This window comes from Prionailurus bengalensis, chromosome B1 (assembly GCF_016509475.1).
Source record: "Prionailurus bengalensis isolate Pbe53 chromosome B1, Fcat_Pben_1.1_paternal_pri, whole genome shotgun sequence".
Classification (NCBI taxonomy): Eukaryota; Metazoa; Chordata; class Mammalia; order Carnivora; family Felidae; genus Prionailurus; species Prionailurus bengalensis.
In genome coordinates this window covers 40,930,339-40,949,941 of record NC_057344.1, presented here as the reverse complement: position 1 = coordinate 40,949,941, position 19,603 = coordinate 40,930,339, and the positions used below count along the sequence as shown (strand labels likewise).

Sequence of the window (19,603 nt, the reverse complement as noted above, 5' to 3'; positions counted from 1 at the left end):
AAGGAGGATGCAGCAAATTGATGAACGCCATTCCACAGCCTGGGAGCCCCAGCAAAGTAACTCAGCAAAGATAGACTGTAGTGGCTGGTTTGGGTCTGCTTTGTTTTCCTTTGTAACTTTAACAGAATTACTTCCTTGGCCCTATAAAGTTGTTCTTTCAATATTCCACGTTCCTCAGTTTTCAGATTTAAAACTTTCAATCAAGAGTCCTTTGAGGCTGTCAAGTTAGGAGTTCTGGTCAACTCTAGTTACTTTTCTTAAATAGGAGATAGACAAACTTTTTAAAAAATGGTGTAATTATTCTATTTTCCAAGAGGTCATTGCGTTTAGTAAAGCCGCCCTTGCTGCCTCCTGCTCAATATATTGCTGTTTTCATTTTCTCTGGAAAACTAGGATCAAATTCAATCATTTTGACATAATTGACTACAACTGCTTTTCTAATTTGCCTCTAAAGAAAATTGAGTCAGTCAACTTTATTAAATGTAATACACCAATTAAACAGTTTGAACTTGTACATGGGCAGACCCTGAGTCCTAGCATAGAAGTTCTATGTATGAATGTTTTTCTTTACTTTGTTCATAAGAGACTTTAATCTTGGGAAACCAATTTAAAGGTTTTATATGAAATTTCCCAAAAAGAAGATTCTGGGGTTCAAAAAGCTAAGGCCAACTTAAATAACTTGAGAAGTGATCTGAACAGCTTGTGTCTTTCAACATGAACCAGATGTCAGTTTTTCAGTGTGTATTCACAGAAATGCCAATGAGCAGGCCCTCATTCCATGCTTTAAAGTACAGGTGACCAGTTGATGTCAGTTCATCCACTTGTCTTTGTTTGCTCATCTCTGTACACATATAAACTAAAAATGGTTGGTTAAAAAAATGTCATCTCAGAGAACGTTAAACATTTTTTTTTTTTGAATGTCGCTTAAATGTGGCTTTCAGAGATGTCTGTGTAGTAGAGTTAAATGTTGGAATGTTTTTCTCTTGACGACAAGAATATATTATCTCACACTTAAAAGTTTATTCATGAAAAATCACCAGAAAACAATTCACTGAGAACGTCTCTGCCTAGTGTTTTAAAAGATCTCAAAACACCAAAGCCCATCATGATGCCCCAGGGTTTTCCTTATTCCGGGCAGAAATTACATCTGCCACCTTTTTGAGGATTTATGTAATTGGTACCAATACTAATATTTAGTCTCCTTATTAATACAGCAAGAAATCTCATTAAGCCCAATTTGTAGCTGTCACTTTGGGGAAAAAATCCATTGGTCTGTACTGCATTAGGTGACCACACCAGCTTACATAACAAACCCACCCTGTCCCTTACCAGAAATTTATTAACAAATGAGTTGAGTTTTACTCTGGGGATTGTCAGCTTTGTTGGGATGACTGCGTTCAAGAATCCCAGACATTTGCCAACCTAAGAAATGTTAACTCTATGTGGTCTTCTGAGTTCATTTACAGAAATGGGCCACTTGAATTTTTAGATTTCTTTAAAGTCACACCGAGAATATGGAGTTTGTTTCCCCACCACCTGTCATAATGATCTTGCTTCTTCTGTTCTGCCAAGGACAGTTCTTCCTTATTTCTTTTCACTATGCCTTTCCCTTTCCATCATCATTGACGTACGTCTTGCACATTAAGAGGAAGGACAAAACCCCACTATACACTGCCCCAGTTGTAACATGAAGAATCTGAAACAATAATGGTCACCTAAAGAGCTAGACTTGTCTACCTGACAGGCCCTGGAGTTCAGGGAATACCCACAGTTGTCACTACGCTACAAAGGAAGCTAGGCACTACCTGAGATGCTCAGAGAGGCCCAAAAGGAATAGATTTCCTGGAACCCTAGTTACTGAATGCAAGGCCATAAAGTCTAACACAGGTAGGCCAAGGCTCTCAGCAATATACATGAATTAAGTGCATTATCATTTTCCTCCCACATCTACCTTTTGATGTAGAGTGAAAAGGCCAGAAGGTGGACCATAAAGAAACCAGAGTACCTCCTTCTAGTGAGATCATTCATGGGTTGGCTATAAATGTAATATTATTCAAATTATAATTTAAATGTAATTTAAATATAGTGGGAGTGTTAGCACTTTAAAAATCTAGAATACATTCTGTGGTCACATCTTTGTAAAAAAATCAGACTCGCTGTATTGTTGAACTCACAACAGGTAGTCTGCAGGAACAAAGAAGCTTGTTTTGGAGACAATCCACTAATGATTGCATAGTACAAGTGCCAGCAATGGGTCCAAATTATAGTTACTTCAGCAGGCAAAGAAATCAAGGGAAACAAATCATTTCTTTTCTGGAGATGACAGAACTATAAACTTAAATGGCATTAAGATCAAGAACAAATGTCTGCTATAGGTACTGTTCATGGACACTTCATGAATTCCTCACTCAGCAAAGAGTCGCAGCTAAAACTTGCACCTGCCTTACCTCCCTACCCCCAGCTATCAGTTTCTCAAAGCCAAATCCAAGTTTCTGGAGTCTGCCTTCTATCCAAAATTCTAAATGAAGAGAGGCAAGTACAACAGCTTGGAAAACATCAGAGAAGATCATAAATGTTCAAGACCCTGGCTTCTGGCAAAATCTTCCTCAATTATATCATAATCAGTTAAGTTGAGAAAAAACAGCTTTGTTCCAGTTCTAGGAGCTACTTGTTATTGCGACCATATTTCCTCTCTTTGCTTAAATGAATTACAGTCCCTATAGGTTTCAATGGAATTTCCCCTAAAAACTCCAAAGGGAGATTATAATACCATTTTCACCGGAAGAGGAAAAACCATCTATACTGTCTGCATTTAAACACACATAGGAACGAAGACTGGCATTTCAAAGTAAAGGCCATGAACTTATACTTGCTACATAAAGAGGAATGTGAAAAAGCTAATATTTCTAAGTCTCGGTGTGTAGAAAAGGAACCTGAGAGTTTGAAATATTTGGGAGAAAAATTCCACATGCAAGACAGACATCCAAAATGGCTCAACATAATTTATTTTTTTTTATGTTAAAATGTACAGAGTTCTTTTGAAAGTACTTGCTAGAAAGGGGAAAAAAAAGTGATATTACATACAAGGAGAGGAAGGGAGACCGACTGGCCCAGGAGCGCATGACATGGAGAAATACAAAGGCATCTAGGCACCCCTTCCCCATAGCTTACAAGTCACCATGAACAAAGTACAAAGAGGTTACAAAACAGGAAAAGCAAATATAAACAGACAGGAATAGACTTAGCTTCATTTGTACATGCGGCTTTTAGAGGCATCTGGAGCTCTATTCACACACTCTAGAGATCTCTTTAAAGAGAATTTTTATCTTTCTTAAAATAGTTTTTAATATTCTACAACAAAGATAAAAAATTTTAAAGATGGAATGAAATGAAAAAGCTCTTATTTTAAAAGGCATCAAAGTCACTAACAGTGAGTTTTTTAAATTTCTTTTTTAGAAGATTACCCAAGTTATCTTGCTAAAAATACATTTTTTTTTTAAACAGAAGTGAAAAAATGACAGGTACCAATATTACTGTGTTGGATAATTTCTTTTATAATATAGAAAAGAACATTTTCTCTACAATAGTTCTACAGTCACAAAAAGGCTTGTGGAAAAGGGAGCTGCCCGATTGAATTTTTTTTTTTTTAAAGAAACAAATAAAACCAAACACAACCGCAAACCAACAGAAACTGAATTCACGGCCCTCATTTCAACAGCTTCTCCTTCTGCCTTGACCCACCCTCCTCCCAATATACCTCCCTCCCGACCCACCCCATCCCCACCCCAACCAGGAAGCAATGACATAGCTGAAGATGTAGGGAGAGGGCAGCACAGTGCACTTTCTACATAGATGATTGGGAACTGGAAGAGTATATACAGAGAAACTGGGTCCTACACAGCCTTGCACATGCTCAGAATTGATAGCGGTTAAGATGTGGAATTCTGCCTTTTTCTACCTAACACATTTAATTGAGAAAGTCAATTAAAGTGTATTTAAAAAAAAAAAAAACAACAAACCTGTGCATTTGAAAAAATTTAATGCCTAATTAGTACTTCAAAAATTTATCTATATAAAATGTACAAATAAAGGAGAGAATTTAATGCTTACAGGTATTTCTTTAAGCAGTACTTCCCCCTTTTGGATATTTGACTGCACATACCGAGTGGTATAATATTTTCCATCTTCTAATGATGGAACATATATATAGATATATATATAGATATATATATATATTTTTTTTTACCTATCCCTGGAGCAAGTAACAGGAAGAGAATGGGCGAACTGGCTGCACAAGAGAAAAGATAATGGAGTTGGGAGCAACAAAGGAACCTGCTAAAACCCTGCTGTCCAGATTTGCCCTACTATGCTGGTGGTTGGTTTATCCCTCTTCTCTTTTAACCACTCACAGGAGAGGGGCTGGTGCACTCTGATTCACAGGGAATGAACTCAGGATCTCAAGAAAATGAAAACTAGAGGTATGTATCATTTAAGTAGCTATAAAACTCACACCATGATCTCCCTTAAATCATCTCTTCCAACATAAAATAAACAGTGTCAAATGTCTGTCAGGTATTTTTCAAATCACTGAAATGTACAGTCATCCATCAACACTTTGTATAAGAATGTAAGAGGCTAAGCACTGGGGACTGCTGTTTGAGTTTAGTCAAAGTCAAAGGCTCAAGAATCAAGACCCTTAGCATCTCAAAGTACATACTAAAAACAAGAGGCTGCGTGGAATATGTGTGTTATGGCTGATTCACCAGGTGGTAAAAAACAAGAGGTTAATTTCCTCTTTTTGATTGTTAACTGACCATCTCTATTCCTCCAAGGCTGGATTAGGATTGCAAACAGCTTTCCTCTGAGATTCTGCTGTTAATTGAGACTTACAGTATTTTTGTGTCTCTGAGTGCTGAGTGGGAATAGTAAAAAACAACCCCCCCCCCAAATTATATTACACTTGATTTAAGAAAAACAAACATTTCAATGAAGTCCATCTATAAAGAAACATTCTTGGGGAAAGGTTTCAAGAGGTCAAGAGGGGTGTGGGGGTGTGTGTGTGTGTGTGTGTGTGTGTGTGTGTGTGTGTGTGTGTGTAGGGAGTGGAGGGGATTTTAAAAGGAGAAGCATTTTCCTGCCTCGCTTTATTAATAATAATAATAATAATATTAACAATAATAATAAGTTTAAGGAGCTTGGGTTGTTCTCCATGTCCCCATCCGAGTCTCCCCTAAGTGCCTCCTGCTGGAATGAAGTAGGAAATGAAAGGTTGGGTTTGGAGGAAGGGGTCTTGTTAACCCCCGAGATGTATATATAACATTTAAAAATGACAACATTGGGAGCTGCAAACAGTGAGGGGAAACATACATTTTAAAATAAAATAAAGATAATTCACTTTTACACAAATTCTGTCCATGTGGTATGTAAAGAAAGTAAGGCTCTTTTTAATTATGAAAAGATTTTTGTGCATGTTTCCCCTATCCCCAAATCCATTTTTAGATGAGTTCTATTGTAAAATGTTCAAGATTATGAAGAAAACCAAAACCCAGAACAAAATGAACCCAAAAAAAAAAAAAAAAGAGAGAAGACCAGGTTTTCTAAAAAATAAAATAAACCAAAGAAAAATTCCTCTAAATCTACAGCAATATTTTAACTGGAAAAAGGTCCATTTTTCTCTGGTTTGTCAGTATAAAAGGTTCCTTTATTTATATATATTTAAGTTTTTAATTGCAAGTTCATCTTGCTCATCTTCTCATGTAAGGTCCATTGAGTGACTGCTTGGGCACACCAGCAGCGTTCATGTAGCTGTGATGGGAGGGGCCAGTGTACATCATGTTTCCATGAGGGTTTGGCTGCATAGGCTGCTGGGTATAGGCCTGGCTCCCCATCATCCCCATCTGCATCTGCATAGGATACTGTGCTGTCTGGTTCATGTAGGCAGGGTTACTATGGTAACTGCTGTTCATCATGGGCTGCGTCATTCGATAGCTGTTCATGGCATTCAAAGTGTTCATATTCATGGAATTGACATTATAGGCAGGGGTCGGCATCAAATTAACCCCCATGTTCATGCCACGCTGAACAGCCAATGCACGAGGGCCAGCCTGCATGGCAACCGCTGGTGGGCTGCGGCCATACAGCTGCTGCTGGTGGGCAGCTGCAGAGGGCAGTGGCGCGGACTTGGAGCGGATGGAAATGTGCCCCTTCACTGGCATCTGCCCTTGCAACCTCTGAGTGTGAGGAATGCCGATGTTGGTGGCAGACATGTTGCACTGTAGCAGAGGTGACGTGAGGTTCATGGTGGTGGATGCCAAGTTTGGGGGCGGCGTCATGGTGGCTTGTGCTTGAGGGGTCCCAGCTAATGGATGAGACGGAGCTAGCTGAGCCAGTCCTGTATTAGACAAAGAAACACTGGTTGCATAGGAAGTCACAGCAGGAGAATGGCTATAAGGCATGGCATGAGGGTCCATAATGGTGTTAGTCAGCTGCTGCAACTTGGCTAGACTGAAGGTGGCTGACGGTTGAGAGTAGCTGCCGGCACCAAAGTCCCCTGGAATCCTCTCATAAATACTTATGTTCCCAGTGCTTCCAGATTCTGGTATCTCCATGATCATAGGCGCTGGAGTGAAACTGTTATTCATACTACACTGTGACAGCGGGGGCTGCTGCTGGGGCGGGGGCGGGGGCTGAGGCTGCTGGGGCTGAGGTGGTGGTGGCGCCGGTGGCTGTTGCTGCTGCTGCTGGGGCGGCGGAGGCTGTGGTGCTGGTTGCTGCTGCTGCTGCTGCTGCTGCTGCTGCTGCTGCTGCTGCTGTTGCTGCTGCGGTGGTGGGGGCGGTGGCTGCTGGTTACTGGGAGGCCTCTCCACCACACAACTCTGAGGTGACTTGATGTTGCAGTTGGCAGCAGCAGGCTGGACGTTGTTCTGCTGCATCATGCTGCAGCTGTTGCCCATGTTTGCCATTTGCTGAGTGACAACACAACTGTTCTGGGTGAGGCTGCTGGAGGAGGACAACCCACCATAGGAGCAGCTGCTCTGGGAAGAGTTAGTCCCACAAATGCTGCCACCCATCGTAGAATCGTAACTGCTGGGGTTCTCATAGTTTTCTGTGGTGCTCTCAATGCTGCCCAGGTCACTGAAGCCACTGTCCACCACCTGCTGAGAGTGGTCTGATACGGAAGGCACATCCATCATGGGGCTGGTCTCCATGTTCTGCATAGAGGGTGCGGACAGGGATCCTTGCTCCGGGCTGATCTGGGTGTAACCGCTTTCAAGGGCAGGCACGTTGGGACTACTGACTGAACGGACCGATTGGCTGGGATGAGACTGAACAGAAGATATCGGGCTATTATGTTCTGAAGCGTGGCAGTCTTCCACCATCGACATCTGAGGGTCTTCATCGGCCTGGGTGTAGCTCTGCAGGGTCTGACACGCGGCCAGAGTTTCTTCGCAGTCCTGGTAGGCTCCCTCATGCTCGTTGCTTTCTTCTTGAGTCAAAGACTGCACTGCTTGCACAGTTTCCAGATCCAGTTCACTGTGAGGAATCTCTTCCTCCTCTTTTAGCTCAATTAATTCTTCTTTAGAGTTTGAATCTTCTTCATGATCGTCCTCAGACCCTGGCATGTGCTCTGATACCATGGATGTTTCGTGGGAAGTCTGTTCCTCTTCAGAATCTGGTTCTGTTTCATCTTTATCCTTTATATTCTCCCTACTGCTCTGCATATTAGTATCTAAAAAAGACTCCTGGCCACCAGGCTCCTCTTTGACATCTTCTCTAACGGGCTGCTCTTCTAGCTCTTTTTTCTTGGTAGATTCCAGATGGCCGTCGTCTTCATCATCTGCATCATGGTCTTCATTCTGGTTTGTCTCTACAGCCACCTCATCCTCTTCCTCTTGCTCCTGTTCTTCCAGCTCTTGCTGCTCCTCCTCTGACTGCCGCTGCTCTTCTGAGACACGGGGCTTCTCTTCCTCCTCTTCTATTTCGGGTTCTTTCGTTTCAGTCTCGGGACTGTTGCTATCCACTGGAGACGCCGCTCTAACTTCACTGCTGGTTGTATCTTCTTCTTCTCCCTCTTCAACCTCTTCTGCTTCCACGTGCATCTCCTCCTCATCCTTCCTTTCTTCCGTTAAAGGCAAGTCTTCTTTTGGTTCAACAGTCTCTTCATTCTCTTGAAGTTTGGGTTTCCGTCCCGGTTTAGGAATGGGAACGGTGGGCTCAACAATGCATTCTTGGGTAGAAACGGGTAGGATTTCCCGATTCAACTTAAATCCTGGTTTGCGACCAGGTCTTTTCTTCCAGTGGATTGGTTTGCGGCTCTTGCCTTTGGGCCATCCCTTTTTCTTTTTCATAGGTGTGGATGTATCTGGCTCAAGCTGAGAATCCTTCACATCACATTTTCTCAAGAGAGATACTGGCTTTAGAACAGGAGTGTCTACACAGAGGGACAAAAAAACACACACACACGTTAAAAAAGTTAAAAGATTTTGTATATTTTCTAGTACTTTTTTCTGAGACCACATGTGCAATGGGAATGATTTTATTAATCATCACAAACTCCTGATTACCTTCTCTTACAAGCTAAGAATCTAAAGGAGAAAACTAATTAATGACATCTTCTAAAGTCACGCAGTGAGCTGGCAGAACAATGAAAGAATCCGGGTCAACATTCTGTTACCAGCCACCAGTTAAAGCCAGTTCAGGTTTATCATCACCAACTGCATGGTTTTGTAAGTTAGTCTAAAATACTCAGTTTTATCATCTAGAAAACGGAGATAAGCTGTGTAAAGATGCAAATACTCAATAGTTATTACAACTACTTTAGACAAGCTGTCTTTACTATGTAAGTTACAAATCAACTCATTTCTTCTTTTTTGTTTTACCCCTGTTTGCAATTTATATTATCTCTCTGGCTTTTTTTTTTAGTTTCCATAAAATCATGACTTCAGGTAATATCATGAGTTAATTACTCCAGGCCATGACTAAGCAATCTGACATGCTCAGTCAATGTTGTGTTTGTATGGGAACAGCTGCAAGGCATTTAGTCCCAAATAAATACTGACCTGAAAAAAAACAAGTTAATGACAATGATTTATCAGAAATAAATTTGATATTGGTATTATTTTCTCCCCATTAATTTTTTTCTATTTTTAAAGATTGTAGTAAACTATGCATAGCATAAAATGTACCATTTTAACCATATTTAGGTGTGGTGCAGCATTAAGTACCTTCACATTTCCTATTAATTTCTAAAAGGAAGAACACCAAGCAAAAACAGGATCTGGAGAGGAGAACTAAGAAGGTACAGTTAGCAATAACTTGAAAATAAAGAATGGAAATGGTTGCATCAGAGAAAATTTGTCCAAGTCAATAAGAACTTAAACGGGGGATACTATTTGAGCTACAATGATCCAAGACAGAAATTTTACTGAAGTGCCAAATTTATACAATAAATATTTAGTTTAATATATACATCACAATAAAATAACTCAGTCATCTTATCACTATTTAAAACTATTTATTATATAAAAACAGGAGAATGGAGAAAACACAAGTTTCCACTAGATACGAAATTGAGTGGATTTATTTTTAAGAGAAGAATAAAAAAACTCAGTTAATAAAAGCTATACATCCACCAAGAGAGGACAACTAGACTTCTTCAAATTCACCCACCAAAGTAAAAAAAAAACTCAGTCTGACCTTATGGTGAGGCAAACATTGCAGCTGCAGGCAGCATGAGGCACTGGCAGAAACTTTAGGGGAGGATGAACTAGTCTGTGACCTAGCACATTTCTGAGCCCATTTCTTTATCTCTAAATGACAAGGCTATTTCAAAAGTAAACCATTGGATTTTTAGCTATGCCATAAAAATTGAGCCTATTTTGAGGCACTGTCACCATTTTTATTAGAAATTTACTACTCGTAGAGAAAGGCAAATTAGAGATATGATTCAGATATGATTCACATCCTGAACAGATGTGAGGCAAGTCCAATTTACATGAGTCGGATCTTAGAACCATCTTAGCATGTATTCATTTAACAATATTTACTGAGTGTCCATTTTAAGCACTCAGCATACAACAATTAGCAAAACAGGTAAGTCCACAAGAGTGTACTTTCTGGTAAAGGGTTATTACTTCAAGATCTTCCTGAGGCTAACTCCAATCCACCAACTAACTGAAGATTCAGATAAGGGCTGAGAAAGGATTAGGCAAAAAAGAACAATTTCCTAACAGCAAGATATTTTCTCCAGTGGAAAAACTAGGTCCTCAGTTGAAGGGAAGACTAGAAAAAAAACTTTTTAAAAGGACAGAGGACTAAAGGAGAAAATGGGGATGAATGTGCTTGACACAAATTTTTAGAGATTATCAAGCCGTCCTTTACTTGCTTAGTGGGGTGTGTCATTTTTCAGCTTTTTTGTTGAAGGGTTTGCAGTTATCACTTGAAGTGTGTTTCTTCAGAGACACTAAAACTACCATAAGCAGTGGGTTCTGTAAAACATACCATCAGCGTCATCGGACTCTTCTTCGTCATCTTCATCTTTAGACTTCCTCTTAGAAGAGGATCGACACCTGAGCACATCCTGTGAGGACAAACGATGGAAGTATCCTCTAGAAAAGAGCTCATTTTCATCCTCTTCCTCTTCTTCCTCATCAATCTCAAACGTGGGTTCTAATCGTGGCATCGGCCTCTCAGAGTCAGAGTCTTCAAAAGGTTCATCCAATACCTCTGTAGTCTCAGAAATCGTTTCTGTGACCACGCTGCTGTTGTGGTGTTTGCGCTTTCGGATTCTCCTTCTTCGGTGAAGAATTGGTTTCTATTTAGAAGAGAAAGAAAGCATTTACAGGAATTAATACTATCATTTCTATTAATAACACGATTAATAGTTTTTAAACCTACTCGAATCAGCCAACAGACATTTTGAATATTATTTCAAAATACTATAATAAGGTACCATAAAGTATCAAAGAAAGATGTTGGATAACTGAATAGAACTTTATAAAAGGCACAGAGAGCAGATATTATAATTCCCTTTAATAGTTCAGTTAAATTTAACACCCTAGGGAATTGCCTATTTCAATACTGAAATGACACAGAAGCTAGTCCTTTAACTTCTCTTACTTCAAGAGGGGAAAAAAAAGGACTAAAACACTTTTTGTTGCTCTCATAGCTCTCTGAAGATCAACAGAACTATTAGTAAAGCTGTATGCCATCTTCATGAGCTACCCATAAGGAGTTATGGTGAAATGTAAAAACATGGAGCTGATGTGTAATTACCTGATACGAAGTATTTCAAAAGTAATAAATCTGTTACTGGAAAGTGGCACACTGGGCACAATTTTGTACTAGGGTTGATCTAATAATACCTTAAATTACACAACAGATAAAACAAAATGATAGAGACGATGCACCAGAAATAATCTAATCCAATCTCCTTACTCCACAGAGGTGAGACAGGTTACAGGACCTGTGTAAGGTCACATACCCAGTCAGTATGGAAACGGTTGTAAAAGACAGTCTCTGACTCCCAGTCTGGCGCATTTCTGTAAGAACTTCAGGTATTGTGTACATGATCTCACTGCCTGTTACGATATTCTCTTTTTTACACAAGGAAATAGCACAGTTTTAAAAATAGGCAATAGAAGCCTGGAATGGCAAAAATACAGTCTTCCTGATCACATAATGAATGGCAGAGTGAGCCAGGGTTCAATTTCTCTCCACTTCAAATTTACTAGTCTGTTTAGTTGAAGTACAATTTTCAAAGTAGGTTAAACATGTCTGGCTCTGCTCTTTGGAAAAATGGCTGACTCTAGGACTGGGACATAAAATATACAAGATAAGCTTAGATCATCTCGCAGTACTAGAAAGTAAGGAAGTGCTCAAAAAAAAAAAAAAAAAAAACCCAAAACACCTTCACAACAATGGGGGTACATATTAAGTTAAAGGGACACAGAAGTGAAGACTCCTATGGCCAAAGCTGGAAGAATCTGAGGAACAAATTAAATAAAGTAGTACTATTGGTTTATAACTCAAAGTGTAAAAGTAAATATCTGGGTCCATGCTGACATAAAGAAATGCTTGAATAAATAAGCAGATGGGGAAAAATGGTAAATCTCCAAGCAGAACTCCTATGGAATACAGTGCAACTATCCACATCTTAAGCGTGGCCTGTGGGCAGTGCTGCCTTCCAAAAAGTACAGTATGGGAGAGGGGAACAAAGGAGTAACTTTACAGTGGAAAAACCGACAAACACAACCTCAAACCCGGTGATCAAGACTAACCTCAACAGTGATAAGTCATATTGACAGTAATACTCTTGTGGTTTGGTGTGTGCATGTGTATACACGTACACACGTATCACACACCCTTTATATGATAAGAATGACACTTTACCTCTGTGGTCTTCTTCCCCCAAACCTATTAGCCCATTCTAATATCATGAGGTACACTCTAAAATACCTAGCCAGTACTCGTCAAACTGTCAAGGTTGTCAAAAACAAGGAGTCTGAGAAACTGTCACACCCAAGGGGACCCAAAGAGACATGGCTACTAAATGTAATGTGGTATGGTAGATGAGATCCTGGAAGAGAAGAACATAAGGGAAAACTGAGGAAATCTAAATAAATATGGGCTCTAGTTAACAAAATATTGGCTATTTGTGACAAATGTACTATACCAACCTAAGAGGTTAATAATAGGGGAAACTGGGTGTAAGGAATACAGGAACTCTCTGTACTTTCTTCGCAATAATTGCATAAATCTCAAACTGTTCTAAAATTAAAACCTTGTATTTTTATATATAGCCCCCCCCCCCCTTTTTTTTTTTCATAAGGCTCTGCTTAAGGAAAGGAACAATTTCACTGCTTTGGGTGGAAGCTGTCACCCTGCTACTACACGGTGGTTCATCCAGGTTGCTGAGCTCAGTGTGGCTGGCTTGTGGAAATGCTTAAAGTTCACTCCACAGCCTGGGGAAGTTCTGGTATACAGTTTACCAGAACTTGTTTTCATCCTCTCATCGCATTTATAAACTGGTTTCATTCAAACTTTGCAAGATGACAAATAGAACTGAGAAAATATTTTCACAACCAGGTTAAGTCAAACCACTGGAAGAAGGGGGGGGGGGAGGTGGGGAGACAGAAATGGGAGAAGAGACCACAGGGGGTAAGTCCCACTCAAGACGAATGGCCTCACTCAGAGCACCCCCGACACAGGGCACCACTGTCCATCAAACTGTCAAATACTTCTCTCCTTTTCTAACATAAACATTTCCGATCTATATATGCTTTTAAAATATTTTACAAATCCCTAAAAGTCATGATCAGAACATCAAACCAGCAAGCTAAAAAAGTTTGTTGGCTCTTAAATAAGCTCATGGTGTCTATGTTCATTTCCATGAACCAAAGAAGTCCTATACACATTTCAAATGTTCACTGGGAGGATCATAAGCTACAATACACCAAGGTATAAAGTCTAAAAAATAACACACTAAGAATTTCTACATTTACTTTCTCAGAACTCTGGGATAGACAAATGTATATAGTAAGCTGCAACTGGGGAAAGAACAGACAACTCGAAGAAACGAATCACGAGAAAAGCCTTACCTTTCTCTTCAGTGTGGGCTTTGTAAGAATTGGTGGGGAGCTGGACCGAGGACTTTCTGGCTCTTCTTCTTCCTCACTACTCTCACTGAAGCCTCTGAGGAGAGCCCTGTCACCGTCACTATAGCGACGGGGCAGCCTCTCATTGCCTTCTGGTAACCTACACTTCAGTGCCTCCGGGCTCTTCTTTAGCTGTCCTCGCCAGAGTTCAACCCCCTCACTTAGTCTTCTTTTGGGAATGTCTGGCTTCCCATCCTGGCTGGGCTGCTCCTGAGAGGCTGCTGACTGGTCCTCACTTTCAGTGTATTGTTCTTGGGAGGTTTCTGATTTTTCCTCACATTCTCCATATTGTTCCTGAGGAGCTGATGTCTCTTCCAAGAGCAGTTTAGAATCTTTATCACCAAAACGTTCCTGGGTTTTTCTGTTCTTCCTTCCCCAGCGGCCTCTCCGAGATGGCTGATTGTTTGCAGGAAGACTATCACGGGGAAGGACTTGCTTGTTCAGACGCGTAGAACTAGCTGGTGCCATAACTTCTGGTTTCTTTTCACTTTCTACCGAAGAGTAAGAATCTTGTTCTTTGTTCTCCCGAGATGCAGACTTTCCCACCTGGTTTTAGAAAATAAAACCATGTTGGTTAATCTTTCAGCCTTATTCAGTTATATCTCCTATTTGACCTCCTAAATACAGAGATAAGAAAACAAAGCTTTAAAAAAGAAAAGCATAATTTAGTAGCTATCATGAATATTTCTCATGTGTTTGACATTGCTCTAAATGCTTTATAGGATACATTAATCCTCCTAACAATTGTATGAAGTGTTATTATTACATCCTCATTTTACAAACGAGGTAACCGAGGCACAAAAAAATATAAGTAACTCGCCTTAGGACATGCAACAGCAAATATAGAAGCTGGGATATAAACCCAGGCAGTCGGACCCAAGAGTTAGTGCTCTTAACCACTATGTAATCCCACCTTCAATAAACAAAATGAACAGCATTGTTCTTATAAATGTTAAATGATATAATTTTAAAATTTATGAGAAATAAAAATTTATAAACGGAGAGAAGATGGACTCTGGGGCATGGGCAAGAGAAAGGGGGTGTTTGAAAAAAATGAAAGAAAATTTCTGTAATTATTTTGATTTATTTTTATTCTGAATATTAATTTCATTTTGAAAATTAAATTACATTAAACAGGGGCATGAGATTGTTTACGTTTATCAAAGGAGGACATAGATTTTTAAAGGAAGAAAGCACGGCTTTAAAAAAAAAACAGAGAAAGGTATGCATCACATGACAAAAAATACTGAAAACTATACAATGTCATACAGTCCCTCATTAACCCTTTAATGGCTAAAGACATCTGTGTACCCACTGAACTGTTTAGTGCTCTATTAGAACATACATGTTTACATTATTTCCTTAATGTTTTACTTTAAGGAAAAGGTATCTTAATTTGTTTTAACAATGGTCAGAATTAAATTCAGATTTGTCAGTTACTACACAGCTTAAGATTTAGCTGTTTATCAGCACTCTGGTAAGAAATATTTAGTTCTACATAACACATTATTACAAATTTGAAGGTCTCCTAATGACCTAAGGCTTAAAAATATACAATTTAAGTAAACAAAACCCAGCTTTCTTGAAATCTCTATCACTGTAATCATCTCTGAAAATCTAATGTGAATTGACTGTGTTGGTTTAAGATATTGTAACACATATCACAAATAATCATGAAAACCAAAAATAGAGCCTTCTGTTATCAAAAACAGAGACTACTCATGCCCTTACACTTGTCTCTAATTCTCTTTCCTGGCACTGCGGCTCTTCGTTTTCTCCTTCCTCAGCCTCCTCTTCTTCCTCCTCTGAGACCACAGAATTGGAGACTATGACAGGGGTCCAGCGCAAACATTCTGGATCTACATCTACAGGCCGCAAATTCAGCTGAAGCTTTGCCATGTGATCCTGGATAAGTTTTTCCCGGCGGATTATCACAAATCTGGAACCAGAGCAAAGTTTATAGCAATCAACAACGTATAAGAGTACCTAACAATGAATATGGAGCTATAACCCCTAGAAAACCTGGAGATGATGATAAATGCTTCAAAAATAGCCTGCCTGAGAAGATGAAATACAGAAATATGCCACCATACAAGATAACGAACAAATACAAAGTTGGACACATACTTCATACTCAACAACAGCAATGGATTTGGTTATTTTAACCATTCACTGTCTCATACTTCCCAGCTCTGGAATTTCTGCTACTCTCCTGTACACTATCTCCTATTCTCCATCTTTCTAGCCCAATGCTTCCTTCCTTTCTCTGTGATCTTTTCCCAATCACTCCAGATAAGAGTGAGCTGACTTTCCCTTGACCTATATTTTATTTTATACCACATATAATGGAAATAAATCATGGACATATATTTTATTAGGCATTATTTCTAGAGTTGTTCTCATATTGTGAAGAAGCTCCCAACATTAGAAAAGATTCAGTAGCTTATGTCCAAAAGTTAGAAGAAAGACCAGAAAAAACAATTTAAAAAAAGTTAAGGTCAACAGTATCAAGGATCATAGAAAGGAAAATGTCGTCTCAGGATTACCAAATGTATTAGTTTATTATATTAGTTTATACCCTTTCATTGATATCTGGCTGCCTGATCCAAAAACTTTCACCTGATTATCTTTTGAAAGTGTAACAAAGGGATGTGATACTCACTGATCACTACGGAAGTCCAGCATTCGTAGGTGGTGGAGTGTGGAAGTAATGTCTTGAGGACAGATACCTGTCAACTTGCTTAACTTCTTAATGCTGATTTGCTTGTCATTTTGGTGATAAAGGCACTCCAATATTACACTTTTCCAATAAGCCATGTAGGAAAGACGACCTAGATCGGATAATGGTTTCTCTGGAGACCCTGCTTGGCCTTCACGCTTTGATAACAAATAACCTAAAGAAACCACCAAATCACAGATATGTCAGCGAGCCTAAAATAGGCTAATTCACCAAAATAACAATCCCCTCTTCCACAACCAATCTAAGTAGTACAGGAAATAACAATTTCAAAAGCAAATTCCTCCAAGAAAAAAAACAAATTAAAAAATTACTTCAACACAAATTTGCAGAAGATTATATAATTTGTATATACTGAGAGAACATGAGGTTAGCATTACTTTGTCTATACTTGCTATAAACCACATTGTTAAAATATTCAAACTTAAAAAAAAATCATACAACCTCATATTAACAGGCTACATAAGATTAAGGCAATAATGCTTTTTATTTTATAGGGGAACCACTCTTGCATGTTTTATCTGGACCACCAGATGGCAACAGCTATACCTGAACTGTAGAACAGTACAAAAGGATGCCTTAGTTTTTAAATAATTCTATCTATTAAGATTATGATTCTTCTGCAAGTGAATTAGATGACAATTTCTCACTTCAGTCAAAGCTCTCTTTGCAATTACCCGTCACCGTAATTCTTGATAAGTAAGGATGTCAGCGTGGGGCTGTCACAGTGAGTGTATGGTGGCATTTGTCCTCCTGTCTAGAGCATGACTCTCAAGATCAGGAAAAGAAAGGCATAAGTTCTAAGAAGAAGTATCAAAAATGGAGATGGCAGAAGAAATATAGTTTTTTTGTCATCAAAGGAAACTTTATTAAAGGCAATCTATAAATGGTAATGTGGGAAATTAGGTTACATTAGGAAAAGCAAATGAAAACAATTAGTATAATAATCCTAGACTATTGTTTATCTCAAATATATAACAAATTTTCCCCTAACTTTGCTGTGTAATGGAATAACACATCCAAACATGAGTTCTATTTCAACACAATATATTGATATTAAATAACCTAAGCTGCTCTCTCTACTACTAATCCAAAAAGGCCAAGAAAATGTACAAAATAATCAGTGGCATATTTCCAATAAAATATGGTCAGAAGTGCAGTCTAAGGCCAAGTGGAGTAAGCTGTGCTGGTCCATCTTGAGAATTAACTTCTTACCACTGGTGATATAACCATCTGATACTTAGAAGAAAAACCGTATCAAAATATTCCCTGAAAAATCACTATTTTATTAATCAATATAAAATTTATTGTAAACATATATTTACTTTCTAAGCAAGACTATCAACATGTTCCATGATGACTTTTTTCAGAACTGTTCCTTTCCCTTTTTAAGTCAGATTAAATTATTTCCTGTATTTCCTATAAATTATTTCCTAGACATTTATTTTTAAGATTTTTAAAGGTGCACTGCATATTTTAACCACTAGGTAGAGTCTGTAAGTAAGAAATGATGTATACACTTTCCCAGATAATTGAATAACAAAAATAAGGCAAGTCCTGTACTTTACTGTATTAAGTAGTTATACGTGTTTAGTATTGTTGTGAGTTAGAATTAGCATAAAACTAAGTTCCACTGTAAGTTAGCAGTTGAAAATTAAAACTATTTGCAAAAGATCACACAGAAGTTAGTATTCAGTATAAGCTATTTTATTTTATTTTTTTGAATGTTTATTTATTTTTGTAGGAGAGAGAGAAAGGGCATGAACAGGGGAGAAGCAGAGAGAAAGGATGACACAGAACCCGAAGTAGGTTCCAGGCTCCGAGCTGTCAGCACAGAGCCCGGCACGGGGCTTGAACTCACAAACCATGAGATCATGACTTGAGCTGAAGTAGGACGCTTAACTGACTGAGCCACCCAGGCACCTCCGGTATAGGCTATTTAAAAATATTTCATGTCCAATCCAAAAAAAAGAAAAAAGAAAAAATTCATGACTTTAGGTTTTAAAGTCCCATACAGCAGTATGACAAAAGATACTAGCAACCAATAAATCATCTGCAAATCTTTAAAAATATATACGGAAGGCCCACAAAAAGAGATAATGAGAAATGATATTATTATAATCCTTACTGAAATCGATGAGAAACCTGCCATAGCCCTTACGCTGGTACTGGGGAAGAATCATTATGCAGGAAACGTTGTACTTCTGCTGGCAGTGCTTTTCCTGGTAAAGAAAGTTTTAAAACAACACGCTAGTAAGACTGAATAGTAATGCTAATTATTAAGAAACAAAGACTAACAGTCAAAACCACAGCCCTAGTCCTCTGAGAATACCATATGCATCAAGGAAAAAATACCCCAGTGGGAGGAGACAGGACCACGTTAAGTCATTGTCACTACCCACAAAGCAACCATCCCAGGAGAATAAAAATATAAAATAAAATTATGCCATCCAACACCATCTGCAACTCAAAAACAGTATGTCATTGCCTAATATGAACAGAGGAATCTCAGTCCCAATCAATCTGCAAAGCTATAGACATGAGTCGATGTGACACTCCAGAAATGGGAAAATTCAGGGGAACAACTATTTCAACTATTTCAGGGATTCTTTTGTTTCCTGCTCTGGTGCTACATAGGGCAGTCCCATCTCCCCATTAGTTGTACCTAACTTTACAAAAATAACCCCAAAATGTTGTGTACACTTTTAAAAATAAGGCAATATATATAAAATGATATTTAACTTCTGAAATAGCCAACAGAAAGCTGGTACTTTCCACTTAGCCATTTCATATACTTAGATTTTACCACAGGCCAGCTTAAATAAAAGTACATCTTTTACGTTGTTTGACTACAAAAAAAAAACCTTTTGTTCACCCCAAAAGAATGAAAGACTATAGGAAGGGAAGAAAACATCCGTTAATAAAAAGGGCTTATTCTTATTTCTGTGCTTCAAATTTAAAGTAGGAAGAGCAGACTTACACTGAGAAAGAGCTCAAAGAGGTAATGACTGTGTTTATTTCACAAGTTCTATCTATTATTACCATGGGAATAGAAGTCATTTTAAAACTCTTCCTCTTGAGTATAATCGGCAGCTCATGTTCCTAGGAGACTACAGTCTGTTGAATGTTACTAGATACCTTCTAGCCCTTGGTAAGTTTCTGAATATTCCTTCTATTTTCCTTTCCAAAAGCTAGATGGTGCCCAGAAGGT

General features: G+C 38.7%; 1 protein-coding gene across 4 annotated transcripts in view; it reads right to left on the bottom strand.

Annotated features, from left to right (window-relative positions):
• Window positions 1-2,982: 2,982 nt before the first annotated feature.
• The window catches only part of KAT6A (lysine acetyltransferase 6A), a 114,707-nt gene continuing 98,086 nt past the window's right edge, over window positions 2,983-19,603 (bottom strand). For all 4 annotated transcript variants that reach the window (XM_043563144.1, XM_043563157.1, XM_043563154.1 and 1 more), the window contains exons 12-17: window positions 18,521-18,614; window positions 16,318-16,549; window positions 15,387-15,594; window positions 13,599-14,201; window positions 10,501-10,813; window positions 2,983-8,431 (exon numbers count right to left, since the gene is read on the bottom strand). In XM_043563144.1, coding sequence (XP_043419079.1) covers window positions 5,745-8,431; window positions 10,501-10,813; window positions 13,599-14,201; window positions 15,387-15,594; window positions 16,318-16,549; window positions 18,521-18,614 — 4,137 coding nt within the window. In that variant the 3' untranslated portion in view covers window positions 2,983-5,744. The remainder of the gene's footprint in view (window positions 8,432-10,500; window positions 10,814-13,598; window positions 14,202-15,386; window positions 15,595-16,317; window positions 16,550-18,520; window positions 18,615-19,603) is intronic.